Here is a 26569-nt window from a genome sequence, read left to right as displayed (position 1 = left end):
TTTGGTGTATTTGCGCTGAACGAGGCTGCGTGGCCTCTAAAACAGCATCGGAACTGTTTATGTTAGCCGGGACTTGGTGCTGGTGGTGGTAGTGGTGGTGGTGGTGGGGAGAAACGATCGCAAAATGCATCTCGATCGTTGCAGAAAGCCTGCACAGAATCGATTGTGAAGTGAAATAGTGTAAATTTGTGCCGTCTTTGTGCAGAACCACCTCCGCTGATGAAGCACTCACTGTAGGCTGTACTTATAGTAATAAGGGGGAGAGACTCAAGATGCTGATTGTGGAATCCAGTCTTCTGTGATACTATGATTTACCAAAGTCTAGAAGTGCAAGTGAAGAATCCCCAGAAACAGCTGCAGGCATCCTTGCTTTCCCCTTTTTTAAAAGTGTTTTTGGTAACATTTTTTTGACTTCTACTGTTTTGTTGTTTTCCTACAGTATAATGCTAAAGAGCACTTTTTTTTTTTGTGGTGCTGCAGTGAAACCATATCACTGTCAGCCCTGGAATGACCTGTGCTGATTTATCCTGAGTAGCATTTAATCTGCTGTGCTTCACTACATTACTCTCCTGTGGCTGCGAGTGCTGACTCCTCACCTCTGAATGTCCAAAGGTTTTAGTTTTTTTATTTATTTTTTTTGTGATAACTCTTTATCATTACCCCACATTCCAACAAATACAGTCTAAATCATGTGTGAAGTTTTTCTCAATTTCTCGATTGGCCTTTTTGCAGTGGTGGAGGTTTCATGTTGAAGCTACGTTTTGGGGCTTTCCTGTTTGGTCATGACATGTCTGTTAAGCAGCTGGAATAGGCTCTCGCTGAATCGACTTGGACATCAATGGCTCTCTATCCCGTGGCACAAAGAGCTAGCATCCTGCTGTACTTGCTATGCAAGAGGTGTGATGTTCCTCAGCCCCTGATTCACAGGGTGGAGCGTATATTGGAGGAGATTTAAAATCCATTACAGTTTAGTGCTCCCCAGGAAAATAGTTGAACAGAGCGTAGCTAAAGCTGGAGTTAAGACAGGGAGCCTTCAGGGGGGAAAAAAATAAATAAATAAGCACTGATAATTCATTGATAATTCTGGATGCATTCGTGTTACTCAACTGCATATAGATGTTTCATGATTTTGAGAGTAAATGTTTATTTTTGACCTTGAAAATCGCAGTTGGCAAAACAATCTTCCCACAAGATCTATTTGTTGCTGTTTCTGATGCTGCCAATCATATCTCACTATCTCTCTCGGAGTTTTTCCCGCGATTTACTGCCTGATGTGCTTTTTTTTCTGTTGTTATTACTTTGCACTTTTTGTATTTCCCCCCGTAGGTGTGGTAGGAGCCAGCTCTCTGCAGTGGTGAAATCACATTTCACACTTGGGGTCATTCAGCGTGGACTTCTATTTGCAGCAACAAGACCTCGACATGAGCAACACCCAGTAAGTGTAACACCCGCCAGAGTCATCCATGGTTGAGAGAGTGTGAAATCTTAAATCTCTATTTATGAACACGCAGTCTTATGCAAAGGGAATCTCAGCGCGGCGGGATGTGATTAGCAGAATGGGACCTGCATATTGTCGTGCCCCTCCTGTGAGTGACTTTGAACAGGGATCAGTGGGAACTCGGCCACATCCAGTATATTTCTCAGAGTGGCCGGCCATCTCCAGTCTCTGCTGGCATCTCTTAGCATTCAGGAGGGATGCTCACTTGTCATCTTCTCTTATTAATAATTACTCTGTGTGTGGTCCTCCAGACAGGCCCCGCATTCTGATGACATCCAGGGTTGGGGCTAAGAGAAGGGAAAAGAGAGCGAGGTGGGGAATGGAGCTGAGTGGGAGGAAGTGGAGTGGAGTAACGTGGAGTGGAGTGAGAGGTGAATGCAAAATGGGTTCAGTCAGCTGCATCTTCTGCAAAGAGCAGGACGCTGCTTCCAACCAACAGGGACCTCCGTCCAGCCTCAGACCAGCAGATTAGCGCAGCTGATGGTTGACTACATGTCCATGTTAAAACATCTGTAATCAGATATTATAAGGGAATGTGTTGACTGGTTAGTAGTACAAAGGCACGCTTTAATGCCGCTGAGTGCCGGTGACTCTGTGCGAAGTGACAGATGGGAAACTCTCATGCAGAGAAAGGTCTTTGGAGTTATTTTCACCCCTGCTCTCTCAGACTCGATGCTGTTGTAAATCCCCCCTCCTCTCTCCGGCACGCTGTAGCATCTCTGCTCTGGAAGCAGTGGGAGGCAGGATGGCAAAATATTAGATGCTCAAATAAAACTAATTCAAAGTGATTCGCCTTAAATATTTCACAAAAACAAATTACGGCGCATCTTTGTATATCTGTAGTCTCTATTCAAAAACAGTGAATGTAAAGGTTGGAAAAAAAGTGCTTATCCTCGTTCACCTACTATGGAGCTAGTCGTACATTTTTTCCTCATTCTTTAAACAAGGAGTGAACGTCACACACCCTGAGGAGCCTGGTGGCTTTGAAACAGGTCAGCTCACACTTACTGCAAGTAACCTCCGCATCACATAATCCAGTGCTGTGTTGCTCTTAATGTTGCAGCATAATGAGGCTATTAGAATATGTCATCTGTTTATAGTTCACTGTTTACGCATCTAGGGTATGTGTTAATCTTATCATAATCATTTTTAAAGGTCCCATATGGTGAAAATTAATTTTCATTTTGTTTTGTGGTTGGGCTGCAGAAGGAACGGTGGTTAGCATCGTTGCCTCGCAGCAAGAAGGTTGCTGGTTGGCGTCCCGCTGAGGACACCCAGGATCTTTCTGCGTGGAGTTTGCATGTTCTCCCTGTGCAGTGTGGGCTCTCTCCGGGTTCTCCCGCTTCCTCCCACAAGGTCCAAAAACATGTTGAGGTTAATTGGTGATTCTAAATTGTCTGTAGGTGTGAATGTGAGTGTGCTTGGTTGTCTGTCTCTAAGTGTAGCCCTGTGATAGACTGGTGACCTGTCCAGGGTGTCCCCTGCCTTCACCTTGAGTCAGCTGGGATAGACTCCAGCTCCCCGTGACCCTAGTGAGGATTAAGCGGTGTATAGATACTGGATGGATGGATGTTTTGTGGTTGTTATAAACTTGGGCGTGTAAAGAATGAACTGTTAAGATACGAAGATATTTATTGAGCCATTCAGAAAGAGCAGGTGCCTCCAAATCCACCTCACAGCTCTGTCTGCTAACTCTAAAATGTCTTAGCCACAAGCAAAGTGTGCCAAATGTTCGAATAAACACAAAAGTCTTCATGCACTCCCAGCATCTGAGGAACTAAAGACACAGTGGATGACTTTTATGACTGATGGCAACGTCACCACAGTGTAGGAAAACTCTTGGTTTTAGTGCGGTGTGCGGCTACTGTGGCTAACTTTGCTATTAGCTTTGACTGAATGACCGCAGGATGGATCTCTGTGGAAACTGTAAAGCCAAAAGACAATCAGAGATAGTGGAGACCAATTTGACACCGCTAAACAAAAACAGGGTGGGTTATTGTGTTTTCATGTTGCCTCCTGTGCATCAGTGCAGCCTAAAGTCAGCCAGTTTTGACATGTTTACTTCTGTCTTCCTCTCTATGCTCATATATAATGCATTTAATAGAGTTTATTTCCTAATAAAGCCGCTCTCATTTACATATTTCATTGTTTCTGTTGTCAGGCGATGAAACAACTATGAAACAGTGACTGAAACTCAGCCATTTAAAACTACATTTTAGCCATTTCCAAGCTTGCCTGAACCACTAAACTACTGATTTAATAACCACAAAGTTGTCTGACAAGCTCACCGACAAATGAGTTCAAAATAATAGCTGTGCAATATTTCCATGCAAAATTATCACTCAGAGAGAAAGTTAGAAGAGACAGAAAGTTGCAGAGAGAGTCTTCTTCCTGAAGGGGGCTTGGACAGTAACAGTTCAGTTGTATTTAAAGTGTCAGACACTGAAACAGCCTGTTTAGAACAGTACTAAAACCAAAGTTTATACAGGTATAGTAAAATTAACCTTCTTTGAAAGATTTTGAGCCATAAAGACACATTCTGTTGACATGTGAACTCTAATGAATTTACAAAAAATTATCACATTAGGAGACCTTTAAATATTACGTGTGTAGAATTGCATTTTTCCAGGTTAATCGTAGATATATTGGTGAATCCAAAAACATGTTGAGGTTAATTGGTGATTCTAAATTGTCTGTAGGTGTGAATGTGAGTGTGCTTGGTTGTCTGTCTCTAAGTGTAGCCCTGTGATAGACTGGTGACCTGTCCAGGGTGTCCCCTGCCTTCACCTTGAGTCAGCTGGGATAGACTCCAGCCCCCCATGACCCTAGTGAGGATTAAGCGGTGTATAGATAATGGATGGATCCAAACCCACAACCTATTGTTCCTTATTGTTTGTGCCACCCATGCTTAATATATGCTGTATCTTATTCCTCTGTGCCATAGATGGTCACTTTTTGAACATAGTTCCCAACAAATGCACTGCTGCTTCTGTTTATTACTCCTTTTGCTACAAACAGCAGTGCCCAGCTGTTTTTAGAAACAGCTTTTTCAAAAATGAAACTTTTGACCTGTTCAAATTAATTTGTCATTGAGTAGGAAACCATTGCCAGTCAGACTGATGCATTCTTGACATTGTTCTATATTTCTCATTTTGATAATGGCAAAAATAAATCAGCTGTTAGGACGTTAATGTTTCAGACATCGTCTTTTCCGCCTGCAGCAGATTCAAAGCTGATACATTTAAGAGTAAAAAGACAAAAGAACAAAACACTTTTCACCGATGCAGAGGAATTGTCAATTTCTCCTTGGACCTCAGAATCGTAGGTGCTGCCAAAAATATCTGATCTTACAAATGCACCATTGTGTCAGAGGCATTGTGATGATATTAGGACGGTGAACCGCTGTGCACCACAGAGCAGCAAAGCGTCCACATATAAACTTATTGGGTAAGACAGAGCAGCTGGGTTACAGACTGCTGGCCAGAAATGCGGTGGCAGAGAGCGCTCCGAATGACAATGATACCAATGCCCTCTGCAAACCAACAGTTCATGCTGAGGCAGCACTTTGAAATCCATTGAAGTGTCAGAAGCAGAGAATGTATTGCTCAGAATAGGTGATTTAATATATGAAGTGACAGGCTGTAATCTCATCCTTTATCACCTTGACAGAATGCAGGACTGCATTTGATCATTGTTGTACTGTTTTGGGATCACATAGCGTTATGTGTTTAGTTTTAGTGTGTATTAACAGTAATTTATGCATGAAAAGCTGACTCTCGCACATAAACACCTCTCTGTAAGCACCGCCTTGCTTTACAGTCACACCTGGCTGTTGGGACTTGGGTGCTATGATATAAGACATGTCAGCTGCAGTTTTACAGCCAGTGTTGGAAATGTGAAGTAAATCCTTCTCAACCACAAACTCCACTCTCAAACCAGAGGGCTATATCTGCTAATACAGCACAGAGAAAAGTTCAGCGATCTCAAACGTCTTATCTCAGATTCCGTTCGGGATAAGAGATAACAATGCACAGCAAAAAATAGAGAATAATATTTGCACACGTGAGGCAATTAGTTTGTTCTGACATTTTAACAAAATGAATCCTGATCTTAGCCGTAGCCTCACACTGGATTTAACCTTAATTTTTATCTTTACGTACATGTTTAAACATTATAGACTCATTTTTCACTCGCAGTTAACTACAAGTCGACACACTCCCTCCCAAAGGGTCTTTTATCAGCATTAGGACCTTGTTTGTGTGCACTTGTGTTTGTAGTCAGAGTAAAAATGTATAAATTACTTTTACTTTCTGTTGAGTTCAGCACTATTGGACATCAGTGGTATTTGAGTACCTTTCTCACAGAAGGCTGCAGGAAACTGAGGCTAGAATAGATTGCAATTGAGTTTCATTGAAACTCCTGAGAGTCTTGCCAAGGAGATATTCATACTGAAAATGCCTAGCAAGGCTTTCTTTTATGCATGTCCAAGAAATGTATAACTGGGGAATATCCTTGTAAAGGATATAAATGATGACGCCATCTAAAGCTCATCACATATATTCACGGTTTAGAATTTAAGGTAAATAATTATCCAGCCTGTAATGTTGTGACAAACGACACTAAACTGCCAAGTCAGTAAACTGAATGTAAAGGAGAGACTTCAGTTGTTTATGCTTTTCTATATCCTATGATTAAAGCACGGCGGCTTAATAAATATGGATCGCTCATATTCTGAAGCATCTGGAGCCAATTCATGCCATTAATTACAGAGAAAACTAGATTTTAAAACTATAATGTTCTCTGAAACATGCAGTCAGAAATGTATTTGTATTAATGTAATCAGTATCATCGGCTAAAGTTATTCTTTTGTGTAATAGCAGGATAGTTACTGTGTGGAAACCCTGAGCTACCAATCGTTTGATCTCATGGCAAGTTAATGTAACTATAGCCTCAAAGCTGGGGTGGGTAGTTTTTTTTGTTGTTTTTTTGTTTTGTTTTGGGCCGTTTGGAAAAATTCCAAACTAACATTTCAGTACATTGTAATAAAAATGGTTTGAGACTAAACAAGACTTTTACACCTCTTCTATTTGCAGGATTTAGACAATGTAGCCCGTGATGGAAGACTGTGGGTCAATAACAGGACGTTTTAGACATGATCAGATGAAATAATATTGAGAGCGACAAAGTTCACAGTGGGATTTGGGTTAAATTAGTTTAACAGAGGACTTTCGTGCAGGACAGTGACTATGGCTCCTGTGTGAAGCAAAAATAATTGTGTTGAGTTTTAACTTTCTACACATGTCCCCATGCTGAAGACAGGAATGAGCTCTCAGAGGAAGGCTGTATTTTCAAACTGAGATATCTTTGTTTGTCTTATTCTCCATTTTCCCAGATTACTGCCTACTGCAGCTTTAATACACAACTATAAGAACAATAATCATGTGTCAGGGTAGCATTTAAGATCACAAGCTAGTATAGAGGCGTAGCTTTTGCACCTTGTGGGTTTTAATGGTTAGCCTTAGCTCCTACTCTGTATGGATATGAGGTCTTCCCTGCAGCCATGCATGCTCTATGTTAACCTTTCTGATTCCTCGTGGCGTTTGCTAATGTTGCATGCCTCTGAAAACAGCCTAGCCTTTAGCATGCTGCTGGCTGCCCTTGCCTGCATCGTTGAAGGGAGCAGCGTGTTCGGATGTGAAGCCTCCGCTCCCTCCCCAGGATGGCAACCAGCCACTCCACTGGGCTCTGCACATAATGGCTCCTGGCCTGCTCTGTGATTGTCTGGAAATGTGATTTTGATGCACTAAACAGTTTGTGTGTGTCATGAATGATTAGCATCCTTGTTGCAGCTGGTCAGATGTGCCAACTCCACGGATAACGCTGGGATGCGCCGGCGCGTTTTGTGGCTGGCATGTTAATATATGGGCGTTTGACCCTCAAGCTGAACAACACATCTATAGCTGGACTCGCATAACAAAAGGGCCAGATATTTCAATGGAGAAAAGGCCTATAGTGAGGACATGAGAATAAGAAAAGTTTGTGCCCAGTCGTCCTTATATGCCATGTGATGAATGTAGTTCAAGTGATTCTCAGTTTCCTGTGAGAATAACAAAATAACCTTTCAAGGGAGTCCATTAAACAGCTATTAGTGAAGAAGTAAATCAGGAAAAAGAAAGACCTATTTTCCTTTCCAGGCCTGCTTACATTAACATTTAACAGGAAGGTGGGTCTGCTCAGTGATCTTCTGCTAACTGGTTCCTCCCTCTCCGTTTCACCTCCAGCACAGAGGTTGTAGAATTCACCAACCCAGTGGCTTTTGTTCCCTCTGTCTTGTAATCAATGCCTTCCTCCACCGTTAAGTACTCCAGTTATTGATGTCTCCACACTGGCTGAACTGGGACTGCAGCCAAGCAATGTGAGTCTCCTGTTCCAGGGTGACTTCTCCTTGTCCGCTATTGGCTGAGCTCTGCAGGATCACAACCCTCCCTGAATATTTAAGCTTTAAGGCCTCATTGGCAGATAAAATGACACCTTGTCTGGTCCTGCCAAATATAGCAAACTTCACAGAGAGCAAGAAGGAGGAAAATATCATGAAAACATCCTTTATCAAGGCTGCAAGGTGTAGCGGTGGTTAGCACCGTTGCCTCGCAGCAAGAAGGTTGTCAGTTCGCATCCCACTGAGGACACCCGGGATCTTTCTGTGTGGAGTTTGTATGTTCTCCCCGTGCAGCGTGGGTTCTCTCCGAGTCCTCCGGCTTCATCCCACACAGTCCAAAAACATGTTGAGGGTTAACTGGTGATTCTAAATTGTCCGTAGGTGTGAATGTGAGTGTGCTTGGTTGTCTGTCTCTAAGTGTAGCCCTGTGATAGACTGGTGACCTGTCCAGGGTGTCCCCTGCCTTCACCCTGAGTCAGCTGGGATAGACTCCAGCCCCCCATGACCCTAGTGAGGATTAAGCGGTGTATAGATAATGGATGGATGGATGGATGGATGGATGGTGTTATGTGTTTGGTCAAGCCATTTCCTAAAATACACCATACGTTTCAATAACCTTTTGCCACCAAAAGGCTTCTTTTTTTTCTTTTTTTTTAATTAGTGAAGCTTTTTGAAAGTTAGCTGCACACAAGCACAGAGTTTATGTGCTTTAATTTTGGGGGGAAAAATGAATTTATTTACATAATTTCCGTCCTTTAATTGTACTTTGGCAGCTGATGCTAAAATCTAAAGTGTTTAAGGATACTAGATTGAAAATACTTTTTAAAATGTGAGCCTGCATAACTAATAATCTGTACAAAAACTGTTGTTCACTGTGGCAGAACACTCATTTAAGTCTGTAGTGATGAACTGAAACCAATTGCTGCTTGAAAAGTATGAAATCATTCCAAATTTATGAATGCAGTTGAAAGCAGCAATATATAGCACATGATTTTTAGTTACAGATGGTTTATGTGATGTTTTAATCAATAAACTCTCTCTGCGGTATTGTGAAACAGGCAAAGCACCATAGTTTCTGTGTTTTGAGACTTTGTTTACTGCACACTGCCAACAAGACATGTAAATCAGTTTGTTATAGCTTTCCAGGTAAATGCGTTCTTGTTGAGGGCACCAACAAACACTGAAAAACAAGAAATTTCACACTGTATTTGTGTTTTCATTCATCAAAATTAAGCATTGTCCCGCTAGTTATAATCATTCTACCTGGAGCATTTTCAAAGTAGGTGCATTGGCTAATTCAAACAAACGGCACACTTTCATACAACCTTGCACTGCAACTCTGCCATCTGTGCTGTAGACCTCACCCCCACTGCCGACATGCAGATACAAATTTTAGCCACACGTATAATCAGCGAAAACATACAAAACCACCCGTGGATGATACTTGCAGCAAATGCTTTGGTTCTCTGACTATAATGCTGTGCTGGTTGTGGTGTGTGTTGTGTGTCACAGGGCCCCTCCCCAGGCTGGAGCCTCAGAGCTGGAGGTCATCTCCCAGCAGGTAGAGGAGGAAAACCAGTGTGTGGCCCCTGTCCAGCTGGTCAGCTTTGCCTACAGAGACTTGCCTTTGGCGGCCCTGGACATATCCCTCGCCGGATCCCAGCTCATCTCTAACCCCGATGAAGAGGACAACAGAGAGGGGTGGGTCCCATAAATTGCATCCTTCACATTCTGTTTTGGCAGTTTGACCACAGTCGGTAATAAAAATCTCTTGAGGCGATTATGTAATTAATGAGCGCTTGTTGCAGCCCAAAATGGCAACCTCACTGGGGTCACATGGAAAAGGATGCGCTGTGTTCAAGGAACGAGAAGATTATGATTTGTTTCTCAAACTACATGAAACTAAGCACTTTAATTATCGTTATTATCACTTATCATTTGAATAGTATCAAAGACTGCACGATTTGGGGGAAGCTGGAAACAAATTAGTGGCACGATTATCAGTGAAATCTTTCTATAATTAATTTGTATACTAAAAAGCCCAAAATGTAATTAAATATTGATTGATGTTCTGGATATTTTCCCCCACAGGTAAGAAGATACAGATATGGTGTCTGAGACATTGTGTCTTGGTTTTTTTGCGTGAAAGTGCTACATTCATAATTAAGGCAGAATTGCAATTACTGCAATCTATAATCTACCCTGGCAGAGAAAAGCTCTGCCGTCACTCTCTCCATTGCTCGTTATTGCACATGGTAATTACACCTGGCGTATTGAATCATTCCTCATTTTATATTGGAGTCCGTGAGTCGAGGATATTTGGCAATGAATTTATTAGTGTCACCGTGTTAAATGGACAATGTCTCCACTGATGTGTTCATTTCAGCTCAATGACACAGCAATTTCTCTCTACCAGACAGGCTTCTGTTCACAATGTCGATTTCTGGCAGAAAACAAAGAGTGTTGTTAGCACCATAGCTTTCCTGAAATGTCAGAGCCCCGTGGCGGTACTGTTTCTGTCCGTGAGGTCTGCTTGTCCTGGGTTCGTGTTGTTTTCTTATCACCATATCGCCATGCTGCAGGCCCAGCGTTCTCAGGACAGGACACACCCCTCCTAGAGCACCCCTGTAGCAAGTGTCCATGGCTCTCCACTCAGGAAGCGTGACTCACAACCCTTTTGGCTCGCTGCGATGCTGGCATCCATGCAGAAAAAGTCGACAAACAGCATAAGCTTAATTAGAGCATCCGGCATTTCGCCATCCAAGCCCTGGTGTGTCAGCTGACCACGTCCGGCTGGACGTTGCCTGGTTTGGCCTGGTCTAGGCCGATGGCTCTGTGGGACGGAGGGCAGGGACAGATGGGTCCTGTCCCATACACCCACTCTCTCGTCCTTCCTCATATCACTCTCTTGCTCGCAAAACAAACAGAAAACGCACACATAGCAATGCCACGGCAAAGGGCAGGATCTGGCTGCCCGGCAAAATTATCATCACAGTGGGCACTCTCATATGGCACCATATGATAGCCTGGTCCCCTGGGAGTTGGCACTGTGTGATGGAAAAGTCATGCAGGGCCAAGACATGTCTCTGGAGGAACCAAAATTCTTTATCATGAAAAGTAAAGGGGGGGGATGGGGGGCATTGGTTGTGTTCAGAGAAACAACCTGTTTAGAGACCAAGCTTGAAGTATGCAGAAACACTGTGCAGTCTCTCACCTGTGTGAGTGTCGCGGTATGTTTGATGACCTTTTCAGATTGGAATTCCTGATTTTCAGGTCAGTGACATTCCTAGACATACCTGTCATTACCCTTTCATACGCATGTTTGTGTTTTGGAAGCTGGCTTGGAAAAAAAGGCCACAGGTTGCGGCCGCCTTTGTGACTCACGTGTGTAACATTCAAGGAATGACATCATGGTGGGATGTGTTTTCTGCTGCATGATTATAAATTAATCAAGGCGACCAAAGGCCTTAGTGACGGAGCAATGAACTGACTAATCTATTTTCCTCTGGCTCTGTAAAATGTTTTTTCTCATTGGAATGTACAGCACCGTCATGGAGACTCTTCTACTTGTGCATACTGAAGGCTAATTTTAGCACTTTGTAAATGATTGTGCACAAGAATGTAAACCTGCTTTCAGTGCTTTACTCTCAGTGCTTTAATTTTGGCCATTCGCAAGACAGCTTGTTTTTTTAAGCTACAATGACATTCACTCTTTCACTGTAACTTACACTGTATATCCGTCATCACCCTTTCTGGATATGATTTTATCCTGTGGTAGCATATATATATATAAGCAGGTTCGCTCTAATCATTTTCTCCCCATTTGATTTGGAAGGCTTGTATTAATTCCCGACTAGTTTTAGATCCGTAATCAGAGATGGGAAAAAAGAGGGCTCGTTATTTGCGATGTGAGTCAAAATCGTTGATGCCGAGGCTTTGCTTTTGTATCGTTCCATATGCCTGTGCAGAAAAAGAGCAGAAGAATACACACCAGAGATGCACATTTAGTCTCGCATAGCAGCTTCTCATGGCTCTTTATCAGGAGACGTGGGTGATTATGTAGGAGGTGGATGTTCTTGCGGACCACAAGGGGCACACACAGTACTTGCAGATTCTGTGCAGTGGTGAGCTGGATGGAGTTATTAATAGATTTTTAGCTGCTCAATCTTCTCCAGAACTTGCTGGAAGGTCCAAGGTGAGGGTGGTGTGATTTTGCGTCCATGACTTAATTATTATTTGTTTTTTTTAGGTTGGTTGAGTTTGAAAATTTGGCCTCTCAATAGTGGACAGTTTTTTTGTGTGTGTGTGTTTTTTCTGAAATGGAGAGATATCACGCTTTTTCTTGTTTTCATGTTTTGACTGGAGGAAGCTAACTAACCCAGGTATTCCTAAAAGGGGCAGTTTAAAGGGAATAAGCAGGTATTTAATAGACTAGCCTGCTATTTGTGTGTGTGACTATACAGCATACACAAACTGACTGTTAAAATATTTGGTACTTTAACTGTTTTTAAAGGTGATTCAAATTTTGAAGCTCTTTTACACGACTTTATTCAACTGTGAGGTAACACTTTTTTTTAGACACAACATAAGCAACACCAGTTGTGACTGACTGGTTTTCAGCAGCAAGGTGGAATATCAAGATGTTCTTCTACTCCTGACCTTAGTGACCTTATGACTAGGTGGAGCCCAGGCTCCTGGAGAGCATCCCCACGCTTCAGTCTTTGGACCCCGGGCTGCACATCCTGAGCTCGTCCCTGGTTATCATCCCCAGATCAGCCTGCTGTCCACAGCAGCAGCAACATATGCCGCTGATCTCCAGGGGCCAGACTGAGAGGTGTGAGGCACTGCAGCAATGACAGATGGTTCATATGGGTCAACCTGCCACTTTGACTGGAAAAGAGAGGAGGCGGAGGGGATAAAGAGAAAGGAGGAATGGAGCAGATGACCTTCCTCCACACTTTCATTCATAAAGCTGCCAGCTGCAGATCACAAGGAAATGACTCCATTTGAGGAATGTCATTTCTGCCCGTGTTGCACAGTAGTGTGGGATTAACCCTGTGCCATGACGACCAAAGTTGCTCGCTGATATACAGCGTTAGGTAAAATGTCAGATATGAGATAAGCATATGCATAATGCTCAGATTTCCCCGGTGAAATGGAGTTCTCCAGGCGCTGTTCGCTCACTGCAATGCATTAATATAGCAGTATGTCAACATGTACATAACCAAACCGAGGTTGGCAGCGCTCAAGGTTGAAGTAAGATGTAATAATTGCAAAAATCCAGACCGGAGAATATAGCTATGAAGAACGTTGCCAGAGTCTAGCATGAATCTTGGCAGCAGCAATATTTCATGGGGCTTTGGAACCAGAGCCATACTGTACCTGTGCTATGTGGATGGATGTCTGAAAAGAGAGCAGGATTTCTTTTTTCTTTTTTTCTTTTTTTTTTTTTCTCCCCTCTGACTCTATTTCAAACACACAGAGTAACAGTCCTCTCCATCAAATTGGCTCTCTTGCCTGGCACCATGTGCGACACAATAGATGACATTTGAGTGCAGGGTTTGAGGGTTTGTTAATATTCACAGACATGCAAAGTGTGAGATTGCTTTTTAGGCTGAGAGTGAGAGAGATCAAGTGTCCTGGTGAAAACCCATTTATCAGGGACAGCTTGTCTGCTGCTCCGCACATGGAGCCCCATCCATCTCCATTTGCTTAGTGTCTGTGGCCCATTTCTCTGGCAAAGACCAGCGCCGAATCCCCCTCTGCTGGGCTGCATCATGATGTAGGATGCAGGGAGTGAGGAGATGATAGCTGATTGCATTTAGAAACCACTGGACAGGTCAGATTATACTCAGAAACTGCATGCATTTTCTTACAGATGAGATTTCAAAATGTGTTTGCGGGTGTACTGTAGGCGCCATGCTAGAACCTGAGCTTCAATTATCGGCACCTGTAATCGATTAGTCCTTTTCATTTGATTTGTCAATTTACCGCAAGAATTTGTTAATTCCCCCGGCGTGAAACTGTAAAAGATTAATTGCAACGAGGAAGGAAATCTCTAAAATGTGCAATTGATTACCAATGATTACTTTATTCAGCATATTTATTGCTTAGCTGGTTTCCTCGCTCAGGGCTTCTTTGCTTCTTTTGGCTGTGATAACACAGATGACTCAGCAGTGGTTACACAGGAAAGCATTTAATCAGTTGTTAAGTTGGCATTTGTCTTGATTTTCAAGCAGTCTGGGTGGCGGTCCCACCTGTGTTTCCTCAGGAAATGGAAAGTCAGGTTACAAAAATAAAAATAAACAAGTGCATACAGTACATCGGGGATTAAATGCCTCTTCAAGTGTGCGGAGTGAGTTAAGGAACAGGTGTAATGCAGAGCGCTCGAACAGCCCGAATGAGATGAAGTCTTCTACCTCTGCTGTTCAGTAGCCTGCAGGCGCACAGTTGTGGTCCATTTTCCCCTGCCCGAGCCTGCTGAGTTCAGCAGATTGGTGTGAATTGGTTGAAGTTTATACTGGAGGAACCACAGGGCTATACAGTTATCAGAACAGAGGGAGAGAAGCCGAGAGGAGACAGAAGACTTGGGTTGAGAATATAATTCCACTGAAAAGCTGTTCCTCAGCGTTCGCATGTTTCTTGCTGTCAAAGACCTTTACAAGATTTTTTTTGGCACTTGAACCAGAACATCAGCTGTGAAAATAATCACTTACATGGCAGTACATATGAAAAATGTACTTAGGTTATCGTTTTTAAAACCTTACTGAGGCATGTCGCTGAGTTTGGGTCCTTCCAAAGGGTCCTGAGGTTAAATAGGAGGCACAACAGGGGATTTTAAGGTTTAGAAGAAGAAATGTTTTTGTATAATAAGCAAAATTTAGTTTTTGAATTTTAGTCTTGATACTTAAAACTATAAATATAAAGCCTAAAAAAAATGGCATATAAATCTAAGAAACAAATGTCATTCTTAGACCAACCTGAGATTCACTTTCATTCATTTTAAACAGCTTGGAAAAAGTGTTTTTAGTGTTTTTCTTTTCTTTTTTTTTTAAACTGCAGTTTGCAAGTGTACCCATATTAATGAATGGCCACTAGGCAGCGATGTGAGTCGTGGCCATGAATCCAACTCTTTTGGTCTCATAGCGTGATTAATGGTGATTGTATGGCAACTGCCACAGGTCTGAACCCTAATGTGCTGGATTTTTTAGCTGAGCAAAGTTACCCTGTTGAGAATGTGCAATAAAGACATCAATCAAGACCTCCAAACGATTATTTAGAGAACTGGAGAGGCAGCGAGAGTGATGCTATTTTAGCCTTCTTTTGCAAACTTTGTGATGGAAAGGTCTGCAGCTGTTCATCGCACATGTGTGTTTGTGCGTGCGTGCTACAATCGATACCTCAGAGGGGTTGATGGACTTTCACTCATTACTTCTTAATGAATTTCCCCCCTTTGCAGCCTTCCCCTTCTCTCCTGCTCCATCTGTTAACCCACAAACACACACACACTCACAGGCACACAAACAGAGCGCCACCTCTCTGGTTTAATTTCCATTTAACTTGTACCTAATGAGTTTACATTGTATTTTATCCTGTCTCAATTACAGGAGACAGTATAATGAAAGAGATGCTCTTTGTGATAGGATCCCCATCTCAGTGAGAGTTACTTAGCTGGGGATGGAGCCAAAACTCTGTCCAGTCTGTGTGAATGGGCCCCAGCAGAGCAACCAGACACTTTTGTCTGCGCCCGTCATTCTGCTTAATGTCTTTGTCCGCTTTGTCCGGCTGCAGTGGCCATCCCTCAGCCGGCATCATGTACGGCATGCCACCACTTCCATCGCAGGCCGCTATTGATCCGTCTCATGATCTAATCCCCTCGCTCTGCGCTGCTGCCAGACGCACTTCGATCTTCCCCCCAGTGTGTTACCACTGCAGCCACTGGCCTGTTGATGTCTTTATGAACCTGTCCACACTACACGCTACCCTGCATCTTTCATTTCCTCCACACACAGTGTCTTTAAAAGTGTGTGTGTGTGTGTGTGTGTGTGTGTGCAATGTTTTCCAGTGCACGTGTATACGTGTGCACGACCAGTCCTTGAGGTATTACCAATTTCGATCCGAACCCGCGTTGACCCTGAGAGAGAGCGAGGTGATTTTCTTCCTTGGTTTGCTCCACCACTGAAGCAGCCTCACTTCCTCATAAATACTTCAGGTCCTCAGCGTTCAAGGTTTAAAGTGATTTCCCTAAAATTAAGTTTCTGAGCTTGGAGTAATCCATCACTGCCATTTACTCTGCTTCCAGACAGGGTTTTTCTTTACAGGTTTATTAAATTAATACCTTTTCTGCCTGGCTTGTGGGAGAGGTCTGAATGAATTATGATTCTACACAGTGTGAGTTAAATCATGCTTTTCAAACCTGAAGGTAAGTGAGGTGTCTCTCTCTTGGAGTGTGCGCTGCTCATTCCATCTCTTAACTAATGGTCCACAAATGTCCTGTGAGTGTGTGTTAGGCATATCATTAGGTAAATGTTTCCTTTTTCCTGGCTCTTCCCTCCTGGCAGAGGAGGTTTGACATTGTTCCCTGGGAACAGATCGGGCTGGGGGAAAGTCTCCATGGTATTTGCTAATGATACCATTACCCTCCGCCACCTCTTTGTCACCCCAGGTGTTGAGCCCCTAATCTGTTGGCATTGGCTGGTGGAGAAGGTTGCTGTAGAGGGCTGAGTACACCGGTTAGCCTCTGGGAGAGCATTGGCACACCGTGGCCAAGCTCCAGCCCCTCTGCTGACCTTGGTGAAGGATGGAGAGAATGTGTGGCTGTGGTACAACAGAAGTTCACCCGCAACTGCAAAATGACGCCACAAACTAGGATCCCCTGTTTCTGTGTTGTTACAAAAGCCATTTCTGACATCTGGGGACATGCAGACGATAAAGAAAGGCTGCTAACATGTCAAAAATAAGTAAACATTCCAATTTGGAGCAAATTTTTTTGTATTTGCATCCTTTCTTCTTTTAAATATAGGTGAAAAAACAGATTAGTCAGTTAGCATAACTTGCATTCTTTGGGAACTGTTTTTGACAAATGATTCATTGTTTTTTGGACTGTGACGTGAACCAAAAAACACGAAAATAAAGTCAAAATATTAAAGTGCAAGTTACCTTACGTGCAGCATTTGAGTGCATGCACATTGTCTCCCTAGACTGATCAATAGGAATGATAAAGAAAACTTTTGTTTTAAAGGCTCAGAGTATAATAAGTCAGAATTCTCCTTTAACTCAATCTGCATCTTTCTCTGTTCCCTCTTTCTCATTCTTCCTTCTCCAACTCCCCCTCCTTCCTCTCTGGCTCTCTCTCCGGTTCTCTTTTGGATGAATCCCAATGCCTTTGAACTGGCTGCACCCCGCTTCCTCTCTCAGTGTTTGCCTCCTTCATTCTGAGCTGAAGCAAGAGGAGTGTGGAATAAATTGCATCCTCTCTTGTCCTCTGACAGACATTGCCCGTAGCTTTCCTCCTATGGGGGACAGGTGACAACAGATAGTGGCTATTTTAGAAGGATCATACTGCCTTTCTCAGTGTTGCCTCTGAGAAAGGACAGCAACCCCGCGCACACATACACACACACACACACCTTCTGTTCTGGAGTACATCTGGTTAGTGTGGAATGCAAAAGGATGGGAAAGCCCCGTGTGGCTCTTGGAGATTTGTCATTATTTATTGACCATAAATCCCCAGGAGTCCCAGTTAGTCCGTCTCTGATTGGAGGAACTTGAAGGGGGAGAGTAAGGATGGATTTAAGGCAAGTCTGACACTTACATCTTCAGGCACGGTGTACCTGGACGAGGAGCAAGCACACCAGGGACACACTCCAAACTAATGGAAAAAATATAGCAATGTGGTGGAAGCTGTATAAAGAACCAGCTGAATCTCCGGTGGGAATAACAGCATGTGCTGCATAACACACCAAACGCCGGGCTACCAGTTCCTCCTTCATCCCTTCCCTGTTATACGGCCTGAGAGTGCAAACATTGTCGTGGATAAATCAGATGAAGGCATTGTCATCCAGTCAAGTAAACAATCTTTTTAGCTGTGTGCGACTTCACCCTCCAGATGGTGCACGTGCAGCCTCACTGTCATGCCAGGAGAGCTCCATCACGTGGTCGGCCTGCCAGCCAGCCAGTCAGTCATCCAGAGCTCAAACAAGAGGGGAGCCAATAAGCTAACGACCAGCAAGGTTGTTCGCAAAACAGTCACCCAGAGTCTTATCATCTAGTGAGGCAGCAGGGAGGGAAATTACACACCGGAGATTAATCTCTCCAGAACCTTACTTTATTGATTTTGTTGACTTAAACACCTACAAAGTCAGCTATCACCTTTTCTATGCTCTGATATTTTGGCCATTAAATACACTGTCTAGCTATATATAGCACATATATACGTTCTGGTGAGACCAAAATTATCTCATGCTTTAATGTGGATTACAACAGATGTCATCTAATCTGTTCCCAGAAATAGTCACAAACAAACTAATGGCTGTTGTAGTGAGTAGACTACACTGCTGCTTGACGATGGCGTAAAAGGAGAGCTTTAATCTGAGGAGAAGGTTTCAGGAAAAGGGCAGAGTGAAGAGCTTTATGAGGAGATGAGGAGAGGGACAAAGACACAGTGACACCCATGAATTCATGTGCAGAATTATTTCACGCTGGTAGATCATCTCAGGGCTCCCAGAACATGTATTTATGATTCACATTGAATTTAAGAGTGCAAATTAATTTCGGCATGCATGCTCTGACTTCATATGACTTGCATGCAGAATAGTGCCCTCTGCTGAGAAATATTTAGAAGAACTTTGTCTCAGAGAAAACTGAGCAGAGTCAAGGTTGTTCACGCCTCAGAATTTGAGCATGTTTCTTGTGTTTTGTTGGTTTGACTTTGCATGGTGCCTGTCACACCCGCGTTCTGTTCCAGTGGTACATTTAAAATAGCATCACAACTAGACTCACCATTAATCTGTCTACCCACCTCTCCCTGTTTCTGTGTCTCCCACCTTCCTCCCCCCCAACTCAGGTCGAACTGGCTGAAGCCGTGCTGTGGACGAAGGGCGGCTCTGTGGCAGGTCTGTCTGCTGTCGGCTGGCTTCAACTGTTTCCTGGTGGCCTGCGTCATCCTGGTGGTGCTGCTGCTGATGCTGGAGCTGCTCATAGACACCAAGCTGTTGCAGTGTGAGTGATGAAAACCGAGATAATGTGGCTGAGATTCTCTTTGAGAGCATAATGCTGGAGAGGTGGCTTGGTGTAGTCATTGCTTAAAGTCTTGATTGGCAATAGAATTCTTGGAGAGGGAAAAAAAAGTGGACTGCTCAGCACATTTTTTTTTTTTTTACTAATTGCTATTCAAAGGTGCTGGCTCAATGCATGGACTCATATATATACTCACATAAATACCCAAGACAAAGAAGTAGGTTCACTACACCTTAATTAGTGTAAAAGCTGAGCTGCAGGAAGATTGTAGAGGTGGAAGCAGTACAGAAAACTAGAAAACTATTCGAGCCATATTAGGAGAGTTAGTTTGCACAAATGCCAGTAACATGGGAAGTCAACACTAAAGTACGACTATACTATACTATACTATGCTATGCTATGCTATGCTATACTATTATACTATACTATTGTACCTGTATTATTAGTTTTTTGCATATGTTTTGGTATTTCCATGTGTCAGACAATGAATTGCCCCAAAAAAAATGCATTTGATTTCATTCAGAAATCACCATTGTTTGTTCAACAAAAACAACTTTTTTAGGTTCCTTTGTCAGCTGCACATGACAACATTGATTCAAATAGGGATCCTTGTCAAAACAGTTAACCATGTAGAAAGACAGAAAAAATACTCTCAGACTGTGTAATATTATTTTTTAAAATTCTTATTGCTACCCTATCCTCTTAAGACCCAAGCTCTTGTTGCTTTTTTTTTTTTTTTTTAAATATCTTTGCTATTGGATTTGATCAAAAGAAAAAAAAAAGAAAGAAAACAAAAATATATTTAAAAGTATATATTTAAAAAATATTTTTTAAAATAATATAAAAATAAATAAATAACAATAATAAAATTAAAAATTAAAAAATGTATTTTAAAAAATAGCTACTGTGGTAATATAACCCAAAATGCGATGTCCACGCACATGGATGCCAGGTCTTAAGAGGTGAAACCTTTAACCTTGTGGGGCTGGCTTGCCTATAGTCTGGATAGTAGTGAAATAATATATTTAATTTTGAACATATACTGCGCCAATCCTTCTATCTGGATTAGATTTACAGCAAGCGGCTCGTTTTGAAAATGATCACATTAACCAAAAGCATGACAGTCCTTTCTGTCAATACATATATAACACATGTGTGTTCATGTAACTTTTCAGTGTATCAGCAGCCTAATACCACTCTAATGTTAATGTTACCATCCCTTGCTTGGAGCACCAGGTGGTAAAACACTTCACTATACAGCAGCTTTTGTATCCAACATAAAATTACCGAATGTGCAACATGTGTGTGCAGAGAAGTGTAAACACTAGCTGCTAGCCTGGCCTCATATGTCTACTGTATGTCACTGATGATCTATTCTGGGATCTAAGATTCTGATCAATCACGGTCTTGGGAATATAACCTCCTGATTAGTATTCTACACTTAACTCAGAATGTCAGGTGGTCGAAAGCCAGTCTGACCTGTGTCACCCCAGTGTCACCTTTATCTGCATCACCCAGTGTGGTGCACACGTCCTCATCTATCATAAGTAGAAGGTCAGGGGTGATGGCCCGTTTGATGTCATAGGGTTGACACGCGTGGTCTTGCTCCGGCAGTATCCAAACGAGTCTTTACTGTTCCCCTGGGACTGACTGATTGAACAGACAAAGGAAGAGTGGGACAAATGTTGGGAAGGGAGATAGCGGACAAAGAAATCCAGCAGCACGGAGTTGGCCGGTGGATGATTGTGGAGGGTGAGGAGGAGGAGGAGGGGGGAGACTGGAGGAAGATGAATGGACTGATAGACAGATCACTGAACACAGCAAACAAAGACAGATGGGGGGAGATGCGACGCGTGAAGAGAAATGCCTCGACTGATAGCTGAGTGCTGTTTGAGTCCATCCCGAATTAGCCTGATGAATAGACAAGAAGATAGACGCGTGCACGTACAGTATGGTGCTGAACTCGTATTTATGATGTTGCTTCATGCTTCTGTCTGCACATTTATTTATGCGTGTGCCCGAATGTGTTCATTTTCACCACTTTACTGCACCCTGTGGAGCTGATAACAGATATTTAATTCTATTAAAACGCAGCATCCATCTTTCTCACATAAGCTACCCTTAAAAGTAATCATTTATTTCTGTTTTATTTCCCTCAGTTAATAATGCATTCCAGTTTGCCAGCATCATCCACTGGATCAGCCTGGCTATTCTCTCTGTGTTCTTCACTGAGGTGAGTGTTTCCCGGCTCGACGCAACAAAACAGTCTCACTTACAGCTGATGCAGCGGCCTGTCGATTAATGCTATGTTGTGCAGTACGTGGGGCCAGAGAGGTGCACCGACAGATTCTCATTACAATACTAACGATACCGCGAAAGGCCCCGTGCCCTCTGTCACAGCATGTTTGGATTCTGGTGAACTTGTGCACAGCTCCACCTAAATGAAAGCTTAAAAATCTTCCATCGATACTGGAAGAAAATAACTGGTGTTGGTAGCTGCTGGCAGGTTTGGTCCCTCTCAGGTTATTTGATTGATCTGCAGCACAAACGTTTTAAAATGCAGATGGGGCTTTTCTGTGCTGCTAGTTTTAAATAATTTCAAGGCCTCAGGTGTGCTGTATCGATTACCATTTTCTTTACAGCCGAGCCACATTTGTCTTAGTTCCTTGTGCTTTGCCCACCTCCCTGCTAACTTTTGTTTCAGCTGGAGTTTTACTTGGCAACAGAGGCAGCCCCTCGGTGCTACACCGAAGCAGTGGAATCAGCAGGTTGACTGGTTTCTGCTCCGGTGTAACCTTGCATGTCTGAAATGAGAATGTGTGGGGGGGGTTAGGGGATGGCAAGGTTTGTTTGCTCTCCTCAGGCTCTACTGTGTCAGCAGAAGGAGCTAAATGCGGTGTCTGTAATTGTTTGGATGAAATCCTATCGCGCTCGCCTGTGATGTGTGCGAATATGATGTCGCTGATGAATTACCGGTGGGGGGGGGGGGATGAAAGGAGGGATGAAGTCTCAAGTGCAAATGGCGTTTACTGGGACTGTCAGGTTTATTATTGAGACGTAGTACAAACGGTGCTCTGCCTCCATCATCCTCTTGGTCCTGCTGTCCTTGTTTTTCTTCTAACCCTGCTCTCTGTCTCCGTCTCTGTCCCCCCCTACTGTCTCAGACGGTGTTCAGGATCGTGGTGTTGGGGATATGGGATTACATAGAGAACAAAGTAGAGGTAAGCTCCCCTGAGTCCCATTAGTCCTGACACGGGGCCCCTTTCACTGCAGTGTCATTCCCTCAATGTCACAGCTCAGTGTGGCAACTATAGAAGCTCCAACAGTAACCTGGAGTGTGTGTGTGTGTGTGTGTGTGTGTATGTGTGTGTGTGTTTATTTTATTCAGGTGTTTGATGGAGCTGTCATCGTACTCTCTCTGGCCCCCATGGTGGCCTCCACAGTGGCCAACGGCCCCAGCAGCCCCTGGGATGCTATCGGTCTCATCATCACACTGCGCATCTGGAGGGTCAAGAGGATCATCGACGGTGAGGCTGGGAGGGGCCGGCGTCCCCTTGCGTCCTGTCCTTTCCTGTCAGGTCACAGAGATAGATACCGCTCTGTGCTCTCGGCGCTATCGGCTACATTCAATCTTGAGGTTGTTTGCTCAATTAGTTTTTCCCCCTTTTTTGGTTATTTTTACATCAGCAACAACGGTAGGTCATAGCCTTTTGTAGCAACCCGGTGGTTTCAGTGCTCGCAAAAAAAACTGCAATGTTTACATCATATAGGTGCATTAGGAGCATTTTATATAATAGGAATAATTCTCTCATTTTAACAGTGTTGCTCCCCCGTGTGGATTTCAAATATAGTACAGGACACGTTCAAAGGGATGATTAGTCAGTGCGAGCAAAGTTTGAACTCTTGTTGTCGCCTCCTACACTAACTGCTTAAAAGATGTTGAGAATTTTAATCCAATCCAGTAACACTGCAAAAATGACTAAAAGCTGACAATAAAATGAGCACCCTTTATGTGAGAAAGTCTGCTGGTGCTTGTTTTGTGTCACTGGACATGGAACATATGCAAGCTTTTAATTTGATAAGACACTGATCAGCTCTATTCCACCCTTTTACAGCTCTGGGGGGGTTTAGTTAAATCAATTTAGAAATCACTGTTAACAGTCACACTGTTTCTGTATGAGGGAAATAAAAATGAGAAGACTATGTTCTGCTGTTCTAGCTTATGTGCTGCAAGTGAAGGTGGAAATGGAGCTGGAGATCCAGCAGTATGAGAAGGCCAAGGCGGTGAGGGAGGAACAGCTCGATCGTCTCACCCAGATCTGCCAGGAACAGGCGGTATGTCCTCTTATCTGCTTCATATCTTTTCTGTTATTTTGCAGCCGCATGTAACCAGCAGAGGGCAGCAAAGTGCTTTGCAAGGGGAAAATATATCTGCACTCCGAAACACATAAAAGAAAACCTACAAACTTGATCTCATAACATCACCAGATAATATTTTTACAGAAGTCTGGATATCAGATAGCCAGCACTGTGCATTAGCTCGGGACAGTCTATTGACTTTCTCACAATTTAATCATCTTAATTCTATTGTTTTTAAGTAACATTATCTTGCTGAAAAATAAGTTTAACTTTCTAAGTGTAACTGTGACTTTCTGTAATATGAGAGAAAAGTCCACTGTACGTCCGATACTAGTGAGACAGGAAATAACATAACATGGCAATACAATGATTTCCTTCTTCTATGCATTACTTTGAATCTCTGATGGACAACAAGTCTTCTCTCCCGTTCCTTCATTTCTTCTTCTTTCCCTTTTAGTTTGAAATCAGGCAGCTGAGGGCCCACCTGGCCCAGCAGGACCTGGATCTGGTAGCAGAGCGCGAAGCAGCCATGCAGATCCACCATATGTGGGGTAAACAGAGCAGCAGTTTCCAGGAGGTGGACGGACTGGCCCCTGGGGCCTCCGAGCATCACAGGCCAGCCAAAGCCAGAGAGCCTGGGGGGCCTGCAGGTAACCGTCTGGAACACCCAACTTCTTTGTATTACAGGCTATCAAAGACCTCTGTGCACAGGAGAGAATTCAGGCTGTGCTCCCCATGATAATCCACACACATAGATGGCTGAATGTAGAGACACTCAATGCCTTTGAGGGAAGCGCCTGTAAACGACGAAATTGGCTGATGACTTAAAGGTTCAATTCAATTCAATTTTATTTGTATAGCGCATATTTACAACAACAAGTCATCTCATAGCACTTCACAAAGGCAGAGACAGAAAACCCAACAATCCAAAACATTTGGATTCCCTATAAGCTTCAGCAGTCCACAAGCAGTCCGCAACAGTGGGAAGGAACCGAAAACCCCAGTTGAGAGCTTAAAATCTTTTGGGGAGACATTTTGACTGGGAAATCCTTCCTGATCCTGGGTAACACTGAACTGTTCGTTATGTATGTAACATGTAGGGCTGTTCTGTCAAAGAGAGTTTTCGGGTTACCAAAAGCTGTAAAAAAAAAAAATAATAATACTAATAATAATAATAATAAAAATCAGAAAAAAATTAGACACCACTTAGTCCATTCTTCATGTTGGAGGATAGGACTGTTGGGATGTCTCACATCAACACAGTGTTGGTGTCCTTTTCTCAAAAACATTAGTCTCAGAGTCCACATAAAAATTCTGGTGCCACGCCCAGATGGACTATAAACCTTTCACACAGCGACAGGTCATAACTCACAAGACTTAAAGCGACAAAGCGCTGTCAGTACAGGTGATGTCAGGGCTCCGAACACTGAGGCTTTTCCTTTATCAAAGCCGTAAATCACAGTGTGAGCTGCCATACATCTGAGCCGCCGTGTTTCCACTCAGACAACCTTTTAACTGGGCCTGAACCTCGTATACTCATGTGGTATTGATCATCCGGAGATGGTCCCTGTCACAGTTTAGGCTGAACAATGAGTGGCCCCCTCCTGAGACTCTCATAAAATGAATATGTGAAACCCAAACATTAATGAACAAAGGCCATATAACAGTCCTTTAGGACCTTGGAGAGCACTGAAGAGAAACACTTCAACTGATTTAGTACCTGTGAAACACACCAATGCACCAAGTGTTCATTCAGATAGTTCTAAAATAATCTACGAGTTAGTAGATCAACAAAAGTGTAAATAATTTTAATGAATACTTTGGAAAACAATTAAGAATTTCATCATTTCTAATAGGAAAAACTGCTGCTTTCTGTTCTATATGATTGGAAAATGAATGCCTTTGGAGTTTGAATTGTTACACTCAAAGCAAGCAATTTGAAAACTTTGCACTTTCAATTATTTTTAAATGCTCTTTTAGATTTTAGAGATTTGTAATTGTCACCTAAAAGGAAAACAATCAGAAGCTTCACCCAAAAATTAAGGTACCACAAGCTTTCAAGGTGACACTTTAACCCTCTGAACCTCAAGCAGTGTCTGGATGTATTTAGTTTCTGTCATTTCTCACTGCAACATAGAGTCCCTCACCTCGATGAAAACAACTGGATAAACGATTTTTTTGTCACGTTATTGTCAGTTGCAGTTGAGTCAAAAATCAAGGCCCACAGGATTTTATTATTTAGTTTTTAATTATTTTCTTTTACAGAATCAGGTTAATGCAAACAGTTTCCTTTTGTCTAAATATTAAAACATTAAAAGTTTAGCTGAAATATTAATTTCAATTTCAAGCTTAAATTTTGGACTGTCAGAAAAATTTCTTTCTGTTTTTTAAAGTTTCTGGGTCTGAAAAACGGTGTCATTATTGTTGATTTTTTTTTTTTAAATGTTTATTTTTTTTTAGATAAAAAAAACAACCTGCTGGCAGGTTTTGGGGCTCAAATGTTTAACTCTTCTTTTTTAGCTTTTTAAGCAGTGAACACGTAATGAGTAGTTTTTATCACATCATAATGTAGTTACACATATCAGTCAAAGTGTTTGTTAATGCACAACACTGGTCAGTATTTTTAACTCTTTTGAAGACACGTCATGCTCTTTCAGGTGTGTTTTGTCATATACTTATACGTTATCTGTTACTCGGGCCTACACTCATTAGTGTCCACAGGAGGACTTGTAATTATTGACGATTACATAAATATAGTAATTAAGATTTGTGTCCGACTACAGCATGTCATAAACTGCTTTGTCAATGGTTGTACATATTTATTAAATCCTAAATCAGGGTACTAAGTGTGTTAAAGTGTGACTTTTATCTTATATGGATTTTAAACATTTCAGACATTGTATGGTAAAAGAAGTGTGTGCCATGTTTTTGTACACTACACATGATTTCCTTATACAGTGACCTCTCTTTTATTAGGGTCCGAGCACCCAAAAGGGTGCGAAGACCCTATTGGAACTGCTCGGATGATTATTATTATT

At 42.6% G+C, this 26569-nt stretch overlaps 1 protein-coding gene across 1 annotated transcript in view; it reads left to right on the top strand.

Annotated features, from left to right (window-relative positions):
• Positions 1–1421: 1421 nt before the first annotated feature.
• tmem266 (transmembrane protein 266) overlaps positions 1422–26569 on the top strand; it is a 47178-nt gene continuing 22030 nt past the window's right edge. Inside the window, exons 1-8 of the mRNA XM_008282125.1 lie at positions 1422–1435; positions 9447–9635; positions 19000–19154; positions 21332–21405; positions 22337–22393; positions 22561–22699; positions 23392–23507; positions 23989–24181. Coding sequence (XP_008280347.1) covers positions 1422–1435; positions 9447–9635; positions 19000–19154; positions 21332–21405; positions 22337–22393; positions 22561–22699; positions 23392–23507; positions 23989–24181 — 937 coding nt within the window. The remainder of the gene's footprint in view (positions 1436–9446; positions 9636–18999; positions 19155–21331; positions 21406–22336; positions 22394–22560; positions 22700–23391; positions 23508–23988; positions 24182–26569) is intronic.

This window comes from Stegastes partitus, unplaced genomic scaffold (genome assembly GCF_000690725.1).
Source record: "Stegastes partitus isolate 25-593 unplaced genomic scaffold, Stegastes_partitus-1.0.2 Scaffold259, whole genome shotgun sequence".
Lineage (NCBI taxonomy): Eukaryota > Metazoa > Chordata > Actinopteri > Pomacentridae > Stegastes > Stegastes partitus.
Note: the sequence above shows the minus strand (reverse complement) of the source record. Positions and strands in the feature narration are given on the sequence as shown.